This window comes from Scyliorhinus torazame, chromosome 3, assembly GCF_047496885.1.
Source record: "Scyliorhinus torazame isolate Kashiwa2021f chromosome 3, sScyTor2.1, whole genome shotgun sequence".
NCBI lineage: Eukaryota > Metazoa > Chordata > Chondrichthyes > Carcharhiniformes > Scyliorhinidae > Scyliorhinus > Scyliorhinus torazame.
In genome coordinates this window covers 84,189,689-84,208,729 of record NC_092709.1, presented here as the reverse complement: position 1 = coordinate 84,208,729, position 19,041 = coordinate 84,189,689, and the positions used below count along the sequence as shown (strand labels likewise).

The following is a 19,041-nucleotide window of genomic DNA, read 5'->3' as shown; positions in this document are numbered from 1 at the left end:
ATCAGACTCTTACTCTAGGATCAAATATTAGGGGGGAATGGAGGACTGCATGTCTGAAAGCATCATGGCAGTGCATGATATAGGGCACAAGTATGTAAAATGTGTCACTGATCCTCACAAATTGGATGTTCATAGTGTAGAGGCATTGCAATTCATGTAGGCCAGGCATTATCCTGAAGGAGCTTGCAACAGCAATATTCAAATGCCCTGGACTTAGAGAAAGACTGTAATGTGCACAAATCTTAGAGCCCTATCCTTCTGATTTGAATGTTCTTTTAGAAAAGTTGTGAATTTGTTTGTTCTGACAAAGATGGCACAATTTACCTGTTTGATGAAAGCAGATTCTCAAGAGAGTGCCGTTATGTTTCAGCCTAGAAAGTAAAGAGATTAAGGACAACTGTGGCTTTCACTGCTACAGGGAAGTGAGTTCTGGCTCCAGCAGTTGGTTTCAGGGTTTATTTCAGCAGGAGACAGAGGTTGATAAAGTCTCCCCGGTGAAGCACAGCCTCCCCAGTGGTGCAGCATGACATCCTGGGCCTTTAAACTCACAGAGGTTTGTTGTGATATGCATTTAGGGGACACCAGTATGACATCACTAAAATGGAAGTGTATCATGCAATCCAATTTTGGTTTCACTTTTGCTTTGAGCAGGGCACACACACACAGCTCTGCTGTTGATGTCTTCCAGCTTTCTACCTATGTATAAATGAACTTATGTGCCCAGCCTAAATAAATGCCCAATTCTGTATGAGTGATTGGTGCCTTCATATCACTATAACAACATAACATGGTGCTCAGCAACAGTGAAGCAGCCTGGCAGAAAGATTAAGCACAGGTACAATATGGCGAACAGCCTTAGATCATGCTACCTGGCATGAGGCGGCCTTTAACATTCTGGTCAGACTGTTGTATCAGAGTTGCAGTGCTAGAGAGTATTGAAATTGCAGCCAGGTAACTACAAACAAAAAGCTTTGAAGACACAGTGCTAATGCTCAAATAAAGAGCTGGAAAATAGATGGTGTTGGAATATGCCTTTAAAGGATGGCAGAATGTTAAAACCCAATAAAAACATTTTTTAAAAAGGATGGCAGCATGACATCACGAGGAGGGAACTATATCATGCAATCCAATTTTAGTTTCACTTTTGCCTGTGAGCAGAATACAGAACAGCTCTGGTGTGTTTAAATTTTCTCCCTATGTATAAATGTTCCCATATGCCTAGTCTAAATGAATTAACTCACAATGGCTCTCAGGCACTGATCAAGGGACTTGATATTGGGAAGGAACGTCCGACTGAGAACAAACCTATTGCCCTTTCTGATGATCCTTCTGCACCCTTCTCACTCCATTGAAACACTCCCCTTTCCCCACCTATTACTTACCTGTGGCCTGAGTGGATCTACAATCGTGGGATTCCTAACATCTTTCCTTCCTCCCGGGTGGCACTGCTGCACACAATTGCTACCAACCTCTGACTGGCCGGCAGGTGAGACATCATCTGCCCTCCCTTCACCACCACCCCTGCCGCGAACCCCGGGGTTTGATTCCAGGCTTTACCATTCCCTGATTGGCTTGTGATTTGGTGAGCCTTCCCAAAAAGAAGCAATGGGAGCCCCTTGCCAGCTCTTCAGCCATAAGACAAGATTGTCGTAGCCTCAAGAAGATTATGCCCTCTGTTTCATCTAAATCATGGATCACCTAAGCCAATATTGGACAGATGTCAGCTCAAAATGGATGCCATCTTGGTTTCAGATTTTGGAACCATTGAAGCCCCGGTTTGCATATAAAAACAGGAACAAGGGGTCCCCCCATGATGTGGAGATCAAGACATTTCTTCACAAAGCAATAGGGGCAGCACAATGGCACATTGGTTAGCACTGCTGCCTCACGGTGCCGTGGACTGGGGTTCGATCCCAGCCCCGGGTCACTGTCCGTGTGGAGTTTGCACATTCTCCCCATGTCTGCGTGGGTCTCACCTCCACAACCCAAAGGTGTGCAGGGTAGGTGGATTGGCTACACTAATTTGCCCCTTAATTGGAAAAAGCTTTTTAAAAAACAAAGGAACAGAAAATATAACTTTGAACCACTCTCCATTCACACCTGGGCAGATGTTTACAAATTAATATTGACACAGCCCTGACAACATATCACATTCTCAGATACTTGGCCAACAAGTGTAACATAGGGCTGGAGTCTCCATCAGGGTGATCCTCCGTTTCGCCGGCAGCGCACTCACACACGTGGATTTCCCGACGGTGGGGGTGTCCACAATGGGAAACCCCATTCTCTAGCTGCCAGGACAGAGTATCTTGCTGCCAGCAGGGGCGCGCCACAACAGGTGCTGCGGGACATAGAATCCTGCCCTAAGTGTTCCCGCCAGAACTGAAGCGTGCGCAATTTGCCTTCTCACTGGGAGTGTTGTTTGAACAAAATTCCGAAGATGCCAATGGGCCAGCCCTCTGCCGATATGAATTTCAAGCAATTCCAAGACCCCCGGCGATAGATTCTCTGGGGAATTTTCATTGAAGAACCTAACAAGTTGGAACTGCTTATAAGGGGTCCACTCACCAGACAGTCTTAATCCAGCCAAGAAGATGGCTCAGAGAAGATCATTCTCCCACCCCCGATTTCAGGAGTCTGAAGTGAACTGACTGCACATTGCCATTGAGGAGAGGAGGGTCGCCCTCTTCCCCAGGGTAGGGTGGAGACTCAGTCCGCCCTACCGAACAGCACCTGAGAGGAGGTAGCAGAGTCAGTCAACACTGCCAGCATCACCAGGAGGCCCAGCACACAATGCCGGAAGAAGATGAATGACCTCCTTAGGCCGGGCATCCTGGTCCATGTTGGAGATGATTTGGTCAGATGCCCGGGTGCATAGGGCTCCATCAAGGGGCGGTTGCAACTGTGTGCGGACATTTGCAAAATCCCACACAGGTCCTCGCTCGAGCCCTGGAATGAGCAAGAGGCATAAGCTTTCAGGGTGATTGTTAACTTGCTCACAATGCTCCACCTGTACCAGATGAACCCGTGGGGGTATGGAGGAGGACACCCGCTCCCGGTGGCCATCGTCTGCCTGGTGAGCCATAGTCAGCATTGACACAGAGGTCCATCAGCTCCTGAGAGGACAGGTGCCGACGAAATGCATATGCCCTGATGCGACGCCTCCTTCGCACCTCCTCCTCGGCCTGTTGGACAGCCAGCAGTTGAGCCTCACCAGCTGGCGCTTGCTTTTCTGGTGCAGGCTCCTCTTGTGCAGGGTACTCTTTGACCTGGCCCTGCTCCTCCAGTCTCTGTGAGTCCACAATGGCAGCAGCAGCCAGGTAGATAACGAGCATTGCTGGCTGTACTCCGAAATTCATTCTCTGCAGGGCTGGGAAAAGAGAGAAGATGTTAACAAGATTCACATTACCTTGACCATCCAAAGCCACCTAGTTACATTGTCACCCTGAGTTGCACTGTTTTGTTACCCTCAACATGTCCCACCCACCCCCACCCCCACCTTACCCCCAACCCTCATCCAGCCCTCTCGATATGTTGTCATCCAAATGGCACCCTTATCCCCATCAGTGAGTGGCACCTGGCCTGTGATTTGGGGATCGTCTATCCTCACCAACCATCCCTGTCAACAGCTGCCGTGTTAGCTATAAACTCTGTGGCCCGTATCCTGTTTTCCCGAGTATGGTCTGCTGTGGGTCTCCTCAATGGGTGGACTGGGTGTTATTCTGCCAGCAGGGTGGCAACTGGTTGTGCGGTGAAAACAGTCAATGTGTGCTGCCAGTCACCTCCATGCTACAAGGCTGGTATGCGGGCAGGTCCTACAAATGGGGGTGAGCGAGGGAAGTGTGCATTTGCTGGGACCTTAGCTGCAGTGTGATGTGGGGCCTGGGTGTAACACACAAGTTGTGACAGAGAGCTGCTCATGTCTCCTTGCTGGGTGGCACGGTGGCACAGTGATTAGCATTGCTGCCTCACAGCACCAGGGGCCTGGGTTCAAATCCGGGTCACTGTCTGTGTAGAGTTTTCACGTTCTCCCCATGTCTGCATGACTTTCCTCCGGGTGCTCCGGTTTCTTCCCACTCCGAAGATGTGCGGGTTAGGTGGATTGGCCATGCTAAATTGCTCCTTAGTGCCTCAGGATGTGCAGGATTGGTTACGGGGATAGGGCAGGGTGGACGGGGGAGTGTACATAGGTGGCTTCCTGGGCTGCATGGAGTAGTGAGGATGACTTGGTGGCAAGTCCATGCACTCGGTGTGTCCCCCTTGCGTTTGGGATGGCCTGACTCAGACCACCATTGCTGCAGTTTATTATTTAAATGCACCCCTTTGGCGCAATTTAGAGGCCCCTGGCTGTTCACACAGCTGACTGCTCACTGTATCCTGTACTTACTCAGAAATCCTCTGGTCATGTGGGAGCCCACCCAAACGAACCTCTCTGGAAACTCTCAGACCCCAGAAGTATCATCCAGGAGATGGACATGGCGAGGCTAATCATCAGTCCACCAGGTGCTGGAACTCTTCAGTGGACTCCTCAGAAGGAGGAATGGTGGGCATGGAGACATCTCGTGCTCCTGAGGAGTGGGCTAGCTGATAATGTCACTGGTGAAGTTTTTACAAGAGAAGGGCTGTGTACCAGGGAGGGTGCCAAAGGCTAGTACATGTGTCCTTTGTTTGGGATGAACTTTGCTCATTCCCTGCTATGGGGCTGAACTTTGTGAATTATTGTTCACGTAACAATAATTGTAGAAATGTTTGCCATGCTTTCCAGGATGCTTTGTTTTGTACCCTAAATTAAAGCTATACGTTGACCTGCCGTTAAGACAAAGTTCGGCACCAAAAATCATGTTTTGCTTATATTAAGCACAGAGGTCGAACCTTCATCCCTCTCCACCCCACGTTCCCACCACACCTTTCCTGCTAATAAATTTCCGCTGTCTGTTTGCATTAAACCACGTTTCAAAAGCAACGGGCGGAATGCTCCCAAAAAATGACGACGTGTCATTTTCGGCGAGAAAGCCAGTGTGATTCCTGTCAGCTCCAGCAACACCATCCGATCGCAATCTTCAGACACGTTGAAAATTTACTTTTCTCCCACAGGAAAATCCCTGTGCCGCAGGTGCAAAGCGTCTGATTCGCCTGCCCAGGGGGTAATCTCAGCACTTCAAAGAAGGGGCGCTGCATTTAAACGGTTCCACAACACTTGACCTGATTCAAGATAGGAGGTTGACAGCTAGGAAACCTGCTCCTAGACTTACAGAGGGGGGCCCTCAGCTGTTTGCTGGATGCCATGGAGAGGAGGTGGGCTACAATATACACTTGGGCTCGCAGGAGGCCCTCCAGCAAGGCCATGAATCCTGCTTGGGTGGATGGTGGCAGCACTCACGAAGAGGACGGGTGTAAAATCTATGATCAGCAAGGCTCCCAGTCTCCTGTTGGCAATCCACCCTTCTATCACCTCCCGGATTGTCACCTGGAACCCATATACTGCCTCCTTGTAGGTCCCCAGCACCCAACCTCCCAGCAGCATCCTCAAACCTCCCCGGCAGTCCTCATCAGAACCCCTCCCTGCTTTGACACAGTGCCCACACGTGTCAGTTTTCAGCGATCTCTGACTGACCAGGCGTGCAGCTCACATTGGACCCTTTTGTGTCCCTGCGGGAGAAGATAGCCCACAACCGCAGAGTGAGAGAAAACGGACAGTGGGATGCCCGAGCTGAGGATCCTGTCTCGTACAAGGAGAGGGCCATGGAACTCGCAGGGGAGGAGCAGGAGCAAGCCTGTGCTGAGGAAAAAGTGAGGAGCCACTGTACCTTCATCCAGTTGACTAGTCTCAAGTGAGTACTTTGTATCTCAAACCCTTGACCAGGCCATGTGCTATAACCATGTCCGTTGCCTTGCAGGAACATCAACTGAAGAGCCTGGCCCGTTGACCAGCAGTGCCCTACTTCCCATCCTCAACACCACCTCGGAGGAGATCTCGGAGGTGGAAAGAAGATGAAGAATCGCAGCTATCATGGTGGTGGTTCCCATTTTTAAATGCAGTAGTAATTCACGCCCGGGTGACATCACACCTGGTGGGTGGGAAGATTCAATGAGGTCTGAAATTTCAACTTTAATCTCGCTAAGTACATTGTAATGCATTCAAATTGATGCAAATCAGGTTCGCACCCTTCTTGGATCCACATAGGATTTTTGGGGGGGCTATAGGAGCCTTCCTCCTCACCCTGGCACTCTGAATCATTGTTGTTAGGAAATCCCTTTTTCAGCCGAACCTGATCTGCCATCTTCAGATGTGTCTCCTGGAGCATAACCACGTCTGCCTTCAGTCCCTTTAAGTGCGTGAACACCCGGGCCCTCTTGACAAGCCCGTTCAGGCCCCTCACATTCCAAGTTATCAGCCGGATCAGGGGGCTACTCGCCGCCCCCCCCCCCCCCCCCCCCCCCCCGCCAACTAGCCATCTCCTCTTTAGGCCAGCCACGTGCCCGCGCCTCCCGCACCCGCCAGTCCCCCAGGCGGCGGACCCCCGCCCGACTACCTCTCCTACCTCCAGCGCCCCTTTGGCCAATGCAGCCGCAACCCAGTTCCACCCCCCCCCTTCCCTCCCCCCCTCCCCCCCCCCCCCCCCGCTAGATCATCATCTAGCCATTTTGCTCTCCCCATGAAACTACCGTAAGTCAGCTGACTCCTGCTGAACCCAGCCTCTCCCGCCATTCCATTGACCCCCCAGTGTGAGAATCCCTCCACCTCCCCTTGGCAATCAGTGTGCGCTCCTCTCCAGCACCGCCCTTCTCCCCCGGCCCCGCCCCCTTCCTTCCCTAGCGCAGGGAAAAGCCCGCGCTTTCCATCTGAGCCGGTCCCGCCCCCTCTGGCGCAGCTCCTTTATGCGGCCTTACCCCAACTCCCCATCCCCGGGCCTCCACACCCCCTCTACCTCCGTAGGGGCCCTATCCCTCCAACACAGATGCCCACACTCTCACACAGCACACACATCAAATCCATTCACCCAACCCCACCAAGCCCCAAAACACATTCCCAAAACGAAGTAAACACCGTAAACACCCCCCCGCGACAAACCCTCAGTTCGAGTCCAACTTTTCCGACTGGATAAAGTTCCACGCCTCATCAGGCGTCTCAAAATAGTGGTGCCCATCTTGGAACGTGACCCACAATCGCGCTGGCTGCAGCATCCCGAACTTCACCCCCTTCCGATGGATAACTGCCTTAGCCCGGTTGAAACCAGCCCTCTTCTTAGCCACCTCCGCACTCCAGTCCTGGTAGATTCGGATCTCCGTGTTCTCCCACCAGCTGCTCCGTTCTTTTTTGGCCCATCTCAGGACGCACTCTCTGTCCATAAAGCGGTGGAACCTCACCACTACAGCCCTTGGCGGCTCATTGGCTTTGGGTCTCCTGGCCAGGACCCGATGAGCCCCATCCAGCTCCAGGGGCCTCGGGAAAGCTCCCGCGCCCATCAGCGAATTGAGTATCGTGCCCACATATGCCCCGGCATCGGTCCCCTCCACTCCTTCATGGAGACCCTGAATCCGAAGATTCTTCCTCCTCGACCTATTCTCCAGGTCCACAAATTTTTCCTGCCGCCTCTTGTGCAGTGCCTCGTGCACCTCCACATTCACCGCCAGGCCCAAGATCTTGTCCTCGTTCTCTGAGGCTTTTTGCCGCACCTCCCGGATCGCCGACCCTTGGGCCTTCTGGGTCTCCACAAGCTTCTCAATCGACGCCTTCATTGGCCCCAGCATTCCTGCCTTCAGCTCCGCAAAGCAGCGTTTGAGGAACTCTTGCTGCTCCTGCGACCACTGCGCCCAGGCTGCTTGGTCTCCACCTGCCGCCATCTTGCTTCTCCTCCCTCGCACTTTCCGCTGCACCAAAAGCACTTTCTTAACCGCTCCACTTCTGGTCCAATCCATACAGTGCCAGGGGAACCTTACTGTTACCTTCTCACACTGGGAGGCGTCGAACAATTGCCGTTGGGGCCCCTCTAAAGAGCCCAAAAGTCCGTTCCTGGCGGGAGCTGCCGAAAGTGCGACCTACCTCGGCATAGCCGCAACCGGAATTCCTCCACATTTCACCTATTTGTTTACATGGATGGTGTACTTACTGAGAACATTAGATTGTAATGTTTTTCTTGACTTGTGATATCCTTACAAATCTGTGCATATCTGTAAAGGTATAGCTGGGGTGAAGGCGTGTATTATAGTTAATCTCTACTTGTTTAATAAATGTTTTATTCTTTTGTTACACGCTCATCGGCAATCCTGTGACTCTATTCATCTGTCTATTTAAACAAAAATAAAAGTTTGGATCTATCAAAACACTTAGGGATCTGACTTGTCCAAAAGTAGCATCGATTGGGATCATAACACTGGCCTGGATTCTCCATTGCCCGCTGCCGGTAGCGGGATCCCCAAGGCGACAGGGAATTTAAAAATCGGGACTGGTGCCGGCGTTAGTGGGCACCAATCCAAATGTGATGCTCCAAACCCCGCCAATGACGGGATCGGGGTTCATGCCCACACGCCAGCGGGAGGATGTAAATGAATGCAAATGGGTCTCATTTAGCGGGCCTGGAACCCTATTCTCCGGCCATCAGTGATTCTATGGTCCCCTGGGCCGGGAATCAAGTGGGCAGGGATAACTAACGGTCTCACCAAATGTGAACCTGATGCGTTGGATCCCGCGGGGGGCCAAGGAGGTTACTCCTTAAACTGATTGCCCCCAACGTCCATCCGAGGGCCATCCTCCCCCACAATGCACTATCTGCCCCTCCCGCCCCAGTCAGACACACCACACCCCTCCCCGAGACCCCCAAAATGGGAGAAAGCCCCAGGAATCCCCTTAATCGGGAGACCCTTCCAGCGACCTCCCCTAAAAGGGATCCCCTTAATCAGGCTTGAGTGATTGCAATGCACTTACTGATTGGAATGCACTTATCGCATCCAGACATAGGAACAGCTTCTTCGTCACTGCTACTAGACTCCTCAATGACTCTCCCTTGTACTGATCTGTTCCCTGCAAGAACGCTATTCAGGACACACTATGCTGCTCTTGCTCATGTATTTGCTGTTTGCTTTGTTTGGCATTGTAACCAATCACTTTGTCGATGTATCATTTGTCAATGTACTCTGTCGATTATTCTTTTTTTGTCTACAATGTACGTACTGTGTACATTCCCTTGGCCGCAGAAAAATACTTTTTACTGTACTTGACAATAAATCAAATCAAATCTTTTTGGTGTGCTTGATGATTGTAAACATTGGGATATTAGCACTTAGAGTCACTCATCCATGAAAGGAGATGAGTTAATCATAGAATCATAGAATTTACAGTGCAGAAGGAGGCCATTCGGCCCATCAAGTCTGCACCCGCTCTTGGAAAGAACACCCGACTTAACCCCACATCTCCACACTATCCCCAATACCCTGCAACCCCATCTAACCTAAGGGCAATTTGGCATGGCCAATCCACCTAACCTGCACATCTTTTGACTGTGGGAGGAAACCGGAGCACCCGGAGGAAACCCACGCAGACACGGGGAGAATGTGCAGACTCCGCACAGACAGTGAGCCAATCGAACCTGGGATCCTGGCGCTGTGAAGCCGTAGTGCTAACCAATATGCTACCGTGCTGCCCTAATTTAATCAAGGCTGCAGATGTTTTGTGCAAGCTGTCAATCACAGCCCACTACTAGAAATGAACGAATAGCTGCAGCTACAGGATCTGAGGGGTTTAAACACAGGTCACAGCTGCTCACCTTCCAGGAATGAACTTTCAGGTAAGTGTTGCAGCGATATTCTTTTCTCTAGCTTTCAGACAGGTACCTCTTTTCTGGAGGAAGGGGGGGTAGGGGAGTGTCTGTTGGGGTGTCTTTAATTAGGGGTCTCTGTGGGGGGTCCCACTAGTTATGGGGTCCCTTCAAGTAGGGGGTCCCGGGGGGGTCTCCGTATTAAGGGTGTATCAGGGGGTCTCCCTATTAATGGTCTCTCTATTAACAGTGTCCCTGGGGGAAGTCTCCCTATTAAGGGGATCCCTTGCGAATCCCGGCCCTGGGTCACTGGAGTTTGCACATTCTCCCCATGTCTGCGTGGGTTCACCCCCACAACCCAAAGATGTGCAGGTTAGGTGGTTTGGCCATGCTAAATTGGCCCATCATTGGAAAAAAAAATTTGGGTACTCTAAATTTTTTTTTAAATACCTGAGGGTAGGAGAGGGCACCCACATAATCTGTGGGTGGGGGGCTGCTTTATAGTGCGAGGGGGGTGGGGGGGCTGATTTGCAGTGTGGGGGGGGGTGATGGCTGACTTCGCTATTGGGCCGCTCGCTCAAAATGGCGGCCCGATAGCAGGATGCCCTCGGGAATCCCTCGTATTTTTCGCCATGCATAAATTTGCTTGGCAGAGGATACTGAATTGCTTCCCGATTTGCACTCCTTGGGGGAGAACATAGGGATGGATTCTCCATTTCAACGGCTAAGTGCCGGCTCAAACGGAGAATACCCGGGCGTTTACCACCCGAAAATCGATGTCAGACCCTCACCGATTCCGGGACCGGTGAGGGGCTGGCAACGACGCTGGGTGAAATGTATGGCTCATGCATCGAAAACGGCCGGAGAACGGAGAATGGCATGCGCACTGCGACGACCTGCAGCGGTCGGGCCGTACAACATGGTGCCGGCAGTGCCCAGACCTGGCCCACCATCCGCGATCCCACAGGCCACCACATGGCCACCCTTGGCCACCCCCCCATCAGTCACTCCAGCCCTCGCAGAGGCATCTCCCATCCAGCAGCACGGACCCCGCCGAGTGTGGCGGCATTGGACACAGTCCGCAGCCGCCACACCAGGATCCCGCCCACTGAGACCACACGTCCCCCCGCAGTCGGGAACTCGGCCCATCGTGGGTGGAGAATCGTGGGAGGGCCTGCTGACAACACATCAACGCTGTTGCATCGGCTTGCGCCGTGCGGTGCGCAACGCGATTATGCCACTTCCGAGGGAGAGGAGCCTGGCTGACCGGTGTCAAACCGGTGCCAGCCCCGATTTGGGAGTCAGAGTGGATTCTCCGCCCGACCGCCAATTACGATATCGGCTTCGGCCAACGGAGAATCTGTAATATAGGGCGGGATTCTCCGCCGTCGGGATTCTCCGTTTTGCCGGTGACCGGGCGTCTCCCGATGGCGTGGGGCTGCCCCACAATAGGAAACACTTTTGAACGGCCGGCGTAACGGATAATCCCACTGGCCGGTCGGGGCAAAAAATGCTGCGCGGGGCGGAGAAGCCAGCCCATAGTCTCCCAAATAGAGAATCTCGCCCACTCTCTCCAAAATGACTTGCCGTAACCTGCAGTAGTTTTCCCTCTTCCTTGCTGGGTGCAGTTTTATGGGTAGAAAGTAATTTATTTCATTTATTTTGATACACATTTCTATTGTAAGGCATCAGAACAAACTGGATTTATCAAATAAAATGTGGAAAATATTTCACTTTACCAAATAGAATTCGGCTTTACCATCATCCCACGTAACGATAAGCAATGTTCGGTTTATCACTGGCCTCCCAACGGTTCAATAGTTCAAGTACTTACATCCCTTGTTGCTGCCTGGATTCACACATTTTATTCTTGGTGTATAAGTCAATCACAGTTTTTGAAAAACTTTTCTAAGCTCTAAAGGTCAACTTATACATTGACTCCTACGATAATTTTACCCCAGGTGCATGTTGTGAATGATTAATCTCTTTCTCTTCCATCTTTTAAAGTAATATTTGAACTATTTTATTTGGGCTTTTCAATCTTCTTAAGGCTGTGCAACATCAAATGTGAAGCACCTATTTGTCAGAATACTAATATGACATTTTATGATATGATTACTGTGTACTTAGGCAGACTAATCAATATTACAGGCCACACTACACAGAACAAACCTCAGCTCGCAGGTCGTCATCTATCACATATAGAGCAGCGCACCTGTGATTGGGCAGTACAATTTATTCATGGCGTGACCAATTTATGTAAATTAAATGAGCCACTTAAATAGTTGGCAAGGTCAAAGCGACATTTGTCATTCCAGTTTGATTATATTACAGAACAGCCAACCTGAGATTGTGAATCTTAAACATGTATTCTGGCCAAATGGTGAGTGTTCTTTTTAAGACATTTCTCTCTCTGTCTCTCCTATGGAAGAGTAGTGCTGTGTATAAAGGGAGGCCCTCCGTAATTGCTGCATTTCCATGCTGGCAACAAATTAGTCATTATAGTGCTGGAGTGATTATGTCAGTCATATTCAGTTCCTCCATATGCCAGTATTGAGAACAGGTGCAGTTTTCATCATCTGTGTCATGATTTACAAACTTTGTTCAGACCAGTGATAAATCTTTCCCATCCGTATGAGTTTTCAAATGGATTCTTGATGTATTCCTGGTACCTCCATTGAAACGTCTGATGATAGATGGGAATTCTGCATAAGAGATTTACCCAGCTTATCTTTGCACTGAGAATATATATTGAACATAAAAGTCCAAACATTTTTTAATGCAGTTAATTCTGAAAAGAATGTCATGGGAATAGAAATAATTGCTTGCGATATAATGTTAGCTTATAAAGTTATCCATTGTATTTGTCAAGTTATTATCAGTTATTATTCTAAAACAAATATCAGCAAAGTTTAACACAATTCACAGGCATTAAACCTGCCTCCTTTTCTGGTCAGTTCTATTGGGGCTATGTGCTGATTTTCACTGAGCTGGGTTGACTCTGGAGACCTCTAAAAATGGTAGGTGGGTCCTGATTCCGGGATTCCTGACCCCATTGCCAGGCTGCCTTTTGGAAATATCTTTAAAGGCTGCGGCTTCTTCCTATCAAATACCTGCACCCAACACTCCTGATCTGACCAGCTCAATTGCAAAGATAGGCATCTCCTACTCATTACAATTTTCATGGAGTCGGGCCAGGTTTTTAAAGAGTCATGGTTCACAATCCCTTAGAGGAGTTGTGAACACTAGTCTGCATGAGAGATAAGGTAAATTCAAAAGATCCTCCTCATGTCCTCATGCCAAGTTATGTCCCCATCCACCCCCATGGCCCCTCATGCACTCCTCATGCCAAGCTCCACCCTTCCACCTATCCCCTTGAGCAGCTACTTTGAGACACTTAATAGTTGTCTGGGCTGTCCGTTAAGCCTCATTATGTATGCTTGTTGAGAGCCCAGGCAGATATGAGAGGACTAAAACAGCTGCTCCCCAGAGGAAACATTGTTTGCTTCACAGATCAAACTCGCTGATCTCTGCGGTCAATTTCACAAAGTTTGTTTCCACAAATCAATTGGTTTCAAGGATTTGAGGCTTGTTGTTTTTGATGCTTTAAAGCAGTGTTTTTCAAACTTTTTTTCCGGGGATCCATTTTTACCAACCGGCCAACCTTCAGGACCCAACCTGGCCGACCTTCGCAACCCATGCCAGCCGACCTTCGCGACCCACATCGGCCGACCTTTGCGGCCCATGCCTGCCGACCTGCGCGACCCACCATTTTCTCTTACCTTATTTACTGCTGACAAAAATGGAGGAAATAGTTTTGGGTCCATTTGGCCCCAATGGTCCCTTTGTCCCTCTGGTCCCTTTGTCCCCCCCAGGAACTTGAAAAAGAAAGGCTGCGACCATATAAAAACAATGCGGCTGCACTGCGCGTGCGTGCCCGATCATCGGTGCACATGCACAATGCGGACGAATTTTTAAAATCTGTTCCTGGCCATTTTAAAGGCCGCTAGAAAGCCGGCATTATTAAAAGCCGGCTGCTGCGGCTGTTGCACGTGGATTTGCGTGATCGGGAGCGCCACGACAGACGGCTCCGCGACCCTCCCGACACCCGCCAGCGACCCACCCGCAGGTCGCGCCCCTGAGTTTGACAATGCCTGCATTAAAGTGTCTGGATGATTGACAAATTTATTTGCTTGCAGTGAAGACGTTTTTAAAAAGTAGGAGAAGGTTATGAATGGTTTACTTTTTTTACACACACCATATATAGGGTTCATTAATTTTAGAAAGTGTACAGCAGGTTAAATGGCATGGGCATGAGGGGTGTAGGGGGTTGGTGGCAGGACAGGGCTTGGCATGAGGGTGGCCATAGTGTGTAGATGGAAGGGCAGGGCTTGGCATTTGAGAGAATAAGGGCCAATGAGGGCGGGTGAGGTCATGAGGTGCCAAGGATGGAGCATGAGGGTGAGGGCTGAAGGGCACTTCGTGTTATTATTTCAACTGGGCCAATTTTCCATTTAAACCTTTTACACAGCCAGCCTCTGTGCCTGGCAGACCCTGTAGCTGTCTCCGCTGTTCTTCCCAGGTTGGCTGGCCTAACTCCAGCCTCCATCCATCTCCCAGCAATGAAGAACCTGCCTTTGCAGGCACTTTACCCCAAGGCGGCCAGGCCGAGCTGGGAATTCTCCCGACTCCCAGCTACATGCTCGGGGATGAAAATCCAGGCCTACTTCTCATTGAAACCAAATGGAATTCACCAACGTAAAGGAAAATAAGAACAGATTTTTAACAAGGTATTGAGATGTTAACTAATTATTTCTGTGCATGTGACACATACTTGTACACAAAGACAATTCTGATGGGTTGAAGTTTTATCTGATCACAGTACTCAAACTCAACCGCATGGTTAACAGAAGTAGTCTTACTAAACTAGTGGTGAACTCTACTCAGTGCATTACTTTACAGTCTTTTTTTAGTTTCTAATCAAGCGGTCATTTTACTACTCGGTTCGATAAGCTGTTGAACACAACTCCCATTCTTGCCTGAAGCTTTTCATTTTTTAAATAAATTTAGAGTATCCAATTCTTTTTTTTCCAATTATGGGGCAATTTAATGTGGCCAATCCACCTACCCTGCAGATCTTTGGGTTGTGGGAGTGAAACCCACGCAGGCATGGGTAGAATGTGCAAACTCCACATGGACAGTGACCCGGGGCTGGGATTGAGCCCGGGTCCTCAGCACCCTGAGGCAGCAGTGCTAACCACTGCGCCACCATGCCGCCCATAAAGTTGCTCATTTATGTTTTGATATATTTTATAAATAATGAATTTCATGTGATTTTATAGATTTTTTGATCACCTTATCAAATGCTTGTAAAATATTTGGAATGAGGTGTAAGTCACAGCCTCAAACCTCTATTCTTTCCAGGGGTGGGAGGCATTTCGGGAGGAGGTGACGAAAATAGAAACAGGACCATTTTCTCAAGGTTTTAAGAGCTGCCTCATCAAATCATGATGAGCGAGGGGCAGCTGCTTCTTTCAGTCAACGCCTCTGTCCAGATGTCAAACTCTGAGATATCTCAGAGAGGGAGGGAACCCCGCAGGAATCCTCCTACAGTCAGTGATATGCACACCTGTAGAAAACAAGCATATATACCACATTTGGTCGATCTATGCTTAATTCAAATAATAATAAATCCTGGAAGGGTGGATTGCTGTTTGACTTTGAGCTGCCACCCAGTTAGCGAAGGAGGAAAATGGAAGAGTTGCTCAAATCATCAAGTGATATTTATGATCATGGCAGGAACAAAATGGGCGGCAGAAGTTTTATCCTTAACACTTCCAGCAGAGCAATAATACAGCTGGAGATTCTACTTTCACATCCTTGTTGGGGACTTTAATACACCACTTGAGACTATTCTGCCACCCAGGAACACACTGGTTGTTCCTGATCTCATTACAACCTTGGTCCACATATGGGTAAAAGACTTGAGTTCCAGATGTGCGATGAAAGTGACTGCCCTTGATATCAAAGCAACATTTGACCCTGTGAGACATCAAGGAGCCAGAGTAAAATTGAAGTCAATGAGAATCAGCTGGGAAACAGCTTCCACTGGTTGGTGTCACACCCAACACAAAGGAAAATAATTATGGGTGATGGAGGCCAATCATCTCAGGATATCATTGCAGGATTTCCTCAGGATAGTATCCCAGAGGGGTGGCACGGTGGCGCAGTGGCTAGCACTGTTGCCTCACAGTGCTGAGGACCGAGGTTCGGTCCCGGCCCCAGGTCACTGTCTATGTGGAGTTTGCACATTCTCCCCGTGTCTGCGTGGGTCTCACCCCAACCACCCAAAGATGTGCAGAGTAGGTGGATTGGCCACGCTAAATTGTCCCTTAATTGGAAAAGAAAAAAATTGGGAACTTTAAATTTTTATTTAAAAAAGGATAGTGTCGCAGGCCCAACCATCTTCAGCTGCGTCATCAGCCATCAATTATCTTTCCTCTTTCATAATGTGAGAAATGGGGATGTTTGCTGAGTATTGTACAGTATTCAGTACCATTCAAGATTCCTCAGATATTTAAGCAGTCCGTGCCCACAAGCAGCAAGACCTGGACAACATTCAGACTTCAATTTATGAGCGGCAAGTAACGTTTCTGTTACACAAGTGACAGGCAATAACCATCTCCCACTAAAGAGAATTTAATCATCTCCCCTTGATGTTGATCGCCATTACCATCATTGAGTCCCCCATGATCAACATCCTGAGGGTTATTATCATTGAACAGAAACTTAACTGGACTAGCCATATAAATACTGTGGCTACAAGGACAGCAAATGTATCAGCAAATGCGTGTTGCGACAATTCCATTGTTGAGCTAATTGCCTTATTACAAAGAGGTGATGGTTATTGGTTCAACCTCCAAAAGAGTATTAATGGGCACAGCTGGAACCGTAGCTGTGGAGTCATTACATGGAATTTGTATCTCTGCTGAGTTGGATGCAGAAATAAACTTGTTGAAGTTAAAAGACAAGCCATTTTATTAGTCCTCCACCATATGCTAACCGTTAGTATTAAATCAGTGGCTTGGAATTCTGTGGCAAATAACTGACCTCCTGGCTCTCTGGAGCCTATCCACCATCTACCACGCACAAGTCAGGAGTGAGATGCAATACTCTTCACTTGCCTGGATGAAGTCAGGTTCAACAAAACTCAAGAAGCTCATCATCGTCCAGGACATTTATTGACACCTTATTGGGTGGGATATTCTGGTCTTTCCTGCCAGCAGGATCTTCTGATTCCACCGATGGCGACCGCCCCCACCACAGCAATGTTCCCCGGTGGCAAGAGGAGCGAGCCATGCAAAACGCCATAGACACCGGTCTGACCGGAAGATCCTACTGGCGGCCAATGGCAAGCTGCCTCTGCCACTGGAAAACGCCCGTGGGGGTGCCAGAAAATCCTGCCGGTTACTTCCATGACCTGAGCACCATATTTAAAGTGTGTACTGTCTACAAGATGAACTGCTACACTTGTGAAGCTTTCTTCGTCAGAAACCTCCTCAAAGAATAAAGGCAGGAAACACATGGGAACACCACTTGCAAGTTTCCCTTCAAGTCACACACGTGCCACCTTGGAACTTTGAGTTGGATTTTCACTGAGTTGGGGAGAATCCATGGACTTTTAAAAATGACAGATGGGATTCAATTCCTGGATTCCTCTCCCCATTCCCAGCATTCCCAATTTTCTTAAAATACTGCGGTAGTCACCACTGTTTGTATAATACGTATATGAGAGGTAATACAGTAAGGCTGCTGTACTACAGGTACGGGGGTAGATCCCTGCCTGCTGGCTCTGCCCAGTAGGCGGACTATAAATGTGTGTGCTCACCGAGCTGCAGCCATTTTGGCAGCAGCTGCAGGAGGCAACACATCTCTGCTTAATAAAGCCTCGATTACTGTCTACTCTCGTCTCGTCATAATTGATAGTGCATCAATTTATTAAATAGAGATTTTACAGCGATGGACCTACGCATCAAGCCAGAGCGCCTGCAGCTGCACCCTCAAGCAGACAACGCCATGTCGGCCTTTGACCACTGGTTGGCTTGCTTTAAAGCCTACATTGGAGCAGCGACAGAACAACCCTCGGAAGCACAGAAACTCCAGATCATGTACACACGGTTGAGTTCCGATATTTTTCCCCTTATCTGGGATGCACTCAACTACACTGAGGCCATGGCGCTTCTGAAAGAGAACTACATCCGGCCGATCAACAAACTCTACGCCAGGCACCTCCTGTCCACGCGGCAACAACTCCCCGGTGAGTCATTGGGCGATTTCTGGTGTGCCCTGCACGCCCTGGCGAGGAACTGTGATTGCCAGGCAGTTTCGGCCGTTGAACATTCCGACCTCCTAATCAGGGACGCTTTCGTTATGGGCATAGGGTCGGCATACATCCGCCAGTGCCTCTTAGAAGTGGGTACGCTCGACCTCGCGGCGACCAAGAAACTCGCGACCGCACTAAAAGTAGCTTCCCATAATGTACAAGCGTACTCCCCGACCGCACGCCGCCCCCCCCCCCCTCATGGACATCATGGGCCCCATCAGCGGCCGCCCCCAGCCAACCCCAAGCCTGCGCCGCGCGGCAGCCAGCAAACCCCGGGGGGCCCAAGCGTTATTTCTGCGGGCAGACAAAGCACCCCCAGCAGCGCTGCCCGGCGCGGAGTGCAATCTGCAAGATCTGCGGGAAGAAGGGGCTTTTCGCTGCGGTGTGCCAGGCCGGGTCGATCGCCGCTGTATCCAGGCCCATTGTTCCTGCACCCACCACATGCGACCCGTGGGCGCCGCCATTTTTGGCCCCGCAGCCCACGTGCGGCCCGTGGGCGCCTCCATCTTCCTCTCAGCAGAACACTTGCGGCCCGTGGGGCGCCACCATCTTCACCCCATCAGACCTCGTGCGGCCCGTGGGTGCCGCCATCTCTTTAACGCCGCCCGCCACGTGCGCCCTGTGGGCACTGCCATCTTCGGCGGCATTTTGGATGGTGCCTCAGGACCCCTCCATCACGCTCGACCAGTCCCGGCCACACAACCTCGCAACCGCGACAATGACGGTGAAAGTCGATGGCCACAAGACATCTTGCCTGCTCGACTCCGGGAGCACGGAGAGCTTCATCCACCCCGCTACGGTAAGGCGCTGCTCCCTCGCGGTACACCCCGTTACCCAAAGAATCTCCCTGGCCTCAGGACCCACTCCGTGGAGATCCGGGGGTACTGCATCGCCACCCTCACC

The 19,041-nt window shown here is 50.1% G+C and overlaps 1 protein-coding gene and 1 long non-coding RNA gene across 3 annotated transcripts in view; one reads left to right on the top strand and one right to left on the bottom strand.

Annotated features, from left to right (window-relative positions):
* Nucleotides 1–19,041, bottom strand: part of LOC140408556 (uncharacterized) — a 125,623-nt gene that overhangs the window by 8,133 nt on the left and 98,449 nt on the right. The gene's annotated exons all lie outside the window — the stretch shown is intronic.
* The window catches only part of LOC140408555 (annexin A10-like), a 167,053-nt gene continuing 160,045 nt past the window's right edge, over nt 12,034–19,041 (top strand). The window contains exon 1 of one of the 2 annotated variants that reach the window (XM_072495931.1): nt 12,034–12,138. In XM_072495931.1, coding sequence (XP_072352032.1) covers nt 12,121–12,138 — 18 coding nt within the window. In that variant the 5' untranslated portion in view covers nt 12,034–12,120. The remainder of the gene's footprint in view (nt 12,139–19,041) is intronic. The other variant, XM_072495932.1, reaches the window with a different exon arrangement.